At 40.1% G+C, this 4,035-nt stretch overlaps 1 protein-coding gene across 1 annotated transcript; it reads right to left on the bottom strand.

The window, feature by feature from the left end:
* Positions 1–1,126: 1,126 nt before the first annotated feature.
* On the bottom strand, positions 1,127–2,864 carry LOC145991652 (uncharacterized). Its single transcript, XM_083127720.1, has 2 exons — positions 2,824–2,864; positions 1,127–1,419 (listed from the first exon to the last, which is right to left on the bottom strand). Exons 1-2 carry the CDS (start codon positions 2,833–2,835, stop codon positions 1,159–1,161), a joined length of 273 nt encoding a protein of 90 aa, XP_082983846.1. The 5' UTR covers positions 2,836–2,864; the 3' UTR covers positions 1,127–1,158.
* Between the last annotated feature and the right edge of the window lie 1,171 nt (positions 2,865–4,035).

Consider the following 4,035-nt stretch of genomic DNA (forward strand, 5'->3'; position numbering starts at 1 on the left):
TGAAGTATTCCAAAGCTTCCTCTTCCTCTACTTCACCTCCTTCCAAAACACATGCAATTTGGCACAACGTTTGAAAACCTTGGTTTTTCTCAAAAATATCTGTTCATTTAGACATTAGCACTTGTGCGTTAGATCCAGTGGGGGTAATAATTTTCCTCAATAGGATCGTAGCCGAGGCGCCTGAAGTCTGCCAGCGAGCGTGTTCAAAGACAAAATAAACTTAACACTCTCGATATGAAAAAGGTGCGGAGAATAAACCTTTTTTCCTTCGAGGATTTCTAGGTAGCTGAAGACCATGAGCGATTTTATGTATTTAAAATGAAAATTCGCAAAATATGTATTTACATACGGAAAACTGGAAAATATGTGTTTTTATGTAAAATAAATTTGCTGTGTTGGCATATAAGGCTATGATCAGAATTTTTGGCAAAAACGAGGGTCCCTATCTTATCGCAGAAAAAAACATGTATTTACCTAAACTGCTTTTCACGTGAACGATTCTAAACACTTGGAGGTGAATAAACATCGACGTGTCGAGGAACGCCGCAAATTATGGCAACGCAGGGGCAGAATTACAGGGCAAGCGGCTGATTGCATCATATACGCTACCTTCGCTCGTTTGCTGTTGAAAATTTGACTACTGCGCCAGAATTTTTGTCTTGTTGGTCGAGCTACCACCAATATCCTATAGAGTTCGCCACTTACTTACGATTGATATAATAATTGACTCTTTAGCGTGAACTTTGCAGTGTTCCGTACTTGCTTATATTACCTCATTTTTACTGCTTCGCTGGCTCCCGTGGCGGAGTGGTTAGCACATCTCGCTACGACGCCAGGGATCCCGGGTTCTAATCCTGGCCTGGGCATGGATGTTTATGAGTGTCCATTCATTAATTTCATCATATCATCACTCATCCCTATCTTAGCAATTAGCCAAAAGTGGTACAGAAGCGGAGTGAAATCAAACAAATCACTCAATATTTCCTGCTACCTTGTTTCCTAAAATATTTTTCCATGGCTGTAACTGAGTAAGCATTCGTATCCAGTCTTATGCTTGTGAGAACATAGTCTCTCTATCCTGCTGCTTCGTTACACCTCATAAAGAATACAAGCAAGTGTGGTTTATAATAATTTATTGGTTGAAAGTGTGTTCATGATTTAACCAAGGTATCCGTGGGCGGCGTAGCCGTAAGCTGGGGCGGCGTAGCCGTAGGCAGGGGCGGCGATGGCTGGGGCAGCAGCGTAGGCTGGAGCGGCGAGAACAGCCTTCTGGACTGGAGCCCTGTAGGTGTTGGCGTAGGACACGGCTGCAGGGGCGGCGACGACTGGAGCGGCGATGGCTGGAGCGGCGTAGGTGGCGACGGCTGGAGCGCCGAGGTAGCCACCGTAGGCGACGGCGATGAGGGCGGCGAAAACGACCTGGAATCAAGAGCGTCAATCGTCATGTTCTGAGTATCCAAAGCAAATGAGCAAATCTTGTAACAAGCTCTATACAATAGGCATATAATCTAATACCCAATGAATGTTCGTCTGACACATGGATTTATCCAAGATTTCCATCCGCTTTTATTAAAATGTTGATTAGGTACGTCAATTTTTCCATCTGGAGAGTGTAATTACGTATGTAGGGGACGGTGTGTAAAGGCAAATTTAGAGTCAAAATGACCAAATTTGGGCCTTTGTGGAAAAATTGAGGGGATGCTGAAAATTTTAGGGAGTGTTAGAAGGTGTATTGGGGAGGAAATAAATCACTGTCTCTTTAATTACAGAGAGATATGCAGAATAAGTTTGTAAAGGAAGAACTTACTCTTCTGAGGAAATCATTAAATGGTGAGAGAGTATACTTATGAGTTTATTTTTGTGTGAGAAGCTTTTTAGTCTAGTCAAAATTCACAAACCTTCGTTCAGGGTCGGATTAAAGCTATTGATTATCCAAAATGGCAGTCAGTTAATTGTGACCTTGGATTCTTTCTGAACAACCCTTGCATCCTATTACAGTTGTGAGGTTACCAATTTGTAGTATATTTGAGTAGAGGACACGAACTCTTATGTGTACAACTTTTGGTCATTAACAATTAACATGAAGGGCACACACAAATGTCTGTACAACATAAGAAAAACTTAACAATGTCATTGTATACATTTCACGTGATGGCCATAACTATCAAAACTATCAACACTTTTCATATTGCCCTTCCAGTTGAAATGGAATCAGTGGTTTGTTAATATTTTTATTTGGTACTTTATTGAAAGAGTTACTTCTGTAAACCTTATATTTTCGTCTCCTGGTTAATCGCGATGGTGAGAAAGGAAGATGAAATAACAAATACTAGGACAACTATGCCCAGGCTCGTAGCCAGAATTTTGCTTCGGGAGAGAGAGAGGGGGGGTCATCCCTTATCAGCAGTAGCCATCCAAAGGCGAAAAACTGGAGTGTAGAAGCCCTGATTAATTTCTCAGTATTACAACTTATACAAGATGATTCCTGCTAAGGGAGTAAAATTAATTACCACTATACACTATTTAAATTAGATTTTTGTAGGATTTCGGACACCTCCTGGCTATGTGCGTGTTTATATCTTACATTAGCTCTTCATTCATCATTATTACATTAATACAAGAACGGTAGAAAAAGCTGAGTAAAATAACCGAAACACAATAGTAGAAAGAATAGAAGGACATAACGTGTCTTATAACTGTGTTGCTAGCCCTGCGTCTTCTGGCCTTCACAGATGTGACTTCATGCAATAGCACTTTTTTACTATTGTACTATCAAGATAATATATTATTTCGCACTATAGTACCAAAGAAAAAGAGTCTTACCAGCTTGTACATGATTGTAGGTAGAAGTAGTTGCTGCTCTTGCGAATAAACAACTGATGCTGACAACCACAAGGGACCAGTCTTATATACTGAGTAGAATGTGCAATTCGAGATGGAGGCCAAGGATGTAGCCTTGCTAGCCAGGCGAGGATTGACCCGACAATGGAAGCAGACGCTTGGGTGAGGCGTGGAAAGTATCTTAGGTGCTACCTCTTGGCAACCAGGACGTGAACGGCGAGTCACGCATTTACTACTCCGTTTAGTGAAAATTACTGCGCCTTTCCTGTTGCGAACAGCAGACAGGCTCAAGGATGGACGAAATATCTTCGTGCGGACTGCTTCAATTGTCATGGCTTAAGATATCTCTTGCCACCCTTCTTCCATGTTTCTATCTTCTTTAATCTGTCCTTCCACTTTTCATCTTCCTTACTTTCTATTTCATTATTTCCCTCTCTCTTTTATGTTCCTTCTTCCCACGTTTTAATCTTTTATAATCTCTCCTTCTGTTAGTTTTTACTGTTTTTCTTTACTTCCTTCTCTGTTCTATTCTTTCTTCCTATATTTTTCTTTCAACGTTTCTATTTTCTTTGATCTCCCTTTCTTTCCACGTTTTTAATCTTTCATAATCTCTCCCTCTCTCACTTTTTACTATTTACTTTATCTCCCTCCCTTCTTTCTATTCTTTCTTACAAGTCTTTCTTTCAATGTTTCTACTTTTCTTAATCTCTCTTTCTTTCCACGTTTTAATATTTCATAACTTCTCTCTCTCTCTCTTTCTACTCTTTTTATTTCCCTCTCTCTTTTCTATTATTTCTTTCCACGCCTCTCTTTCTTAATCTTTTTCATTTTTGCTGTTTACGGTATTTCTGTACTTCTTTCTCTCTTTCCCCTTCTGTTTCTATTTCCTCTCTCACTTTCCTCTTATGTTCCTGTCTTTCTTTCCTGCTATCTGTTTTCTATCCATCTCGCTCTCTCTGTCCTTCTTACTTTCTCTACTCTTCTATCATTTCTATCTTTACCTCTGTCTCTAATTTTTATATTTCTTTTTTTTATCTCTTTATCCGCCTGAGAGTGATTTTTGATCTATTATGGTTAATTATGAAATTTTCTTATATAGCCTACTTGGGTGGGCTAGAGCATCGCTCGCCCTCCCGGTGGCGACGCCAAGGTTTTCGAGATCTTCCCTGGACAGTTGCATCTCTCTGGAGTCGT

Source organism: Lepisma saccharinum, chromosome 1 (genome assembly GCF_977018435.1).
Source record: "Lepisma saccharinum chromosome 1, izLepSacc3.1, whole genome shotgun sequence".
Lineage (NCBI taxonomy): Eukaryota > Metazoa > Arthropoda > Insecta > Zygentoma > Lepismatidae > Lepisma > Lepisma saccharinum.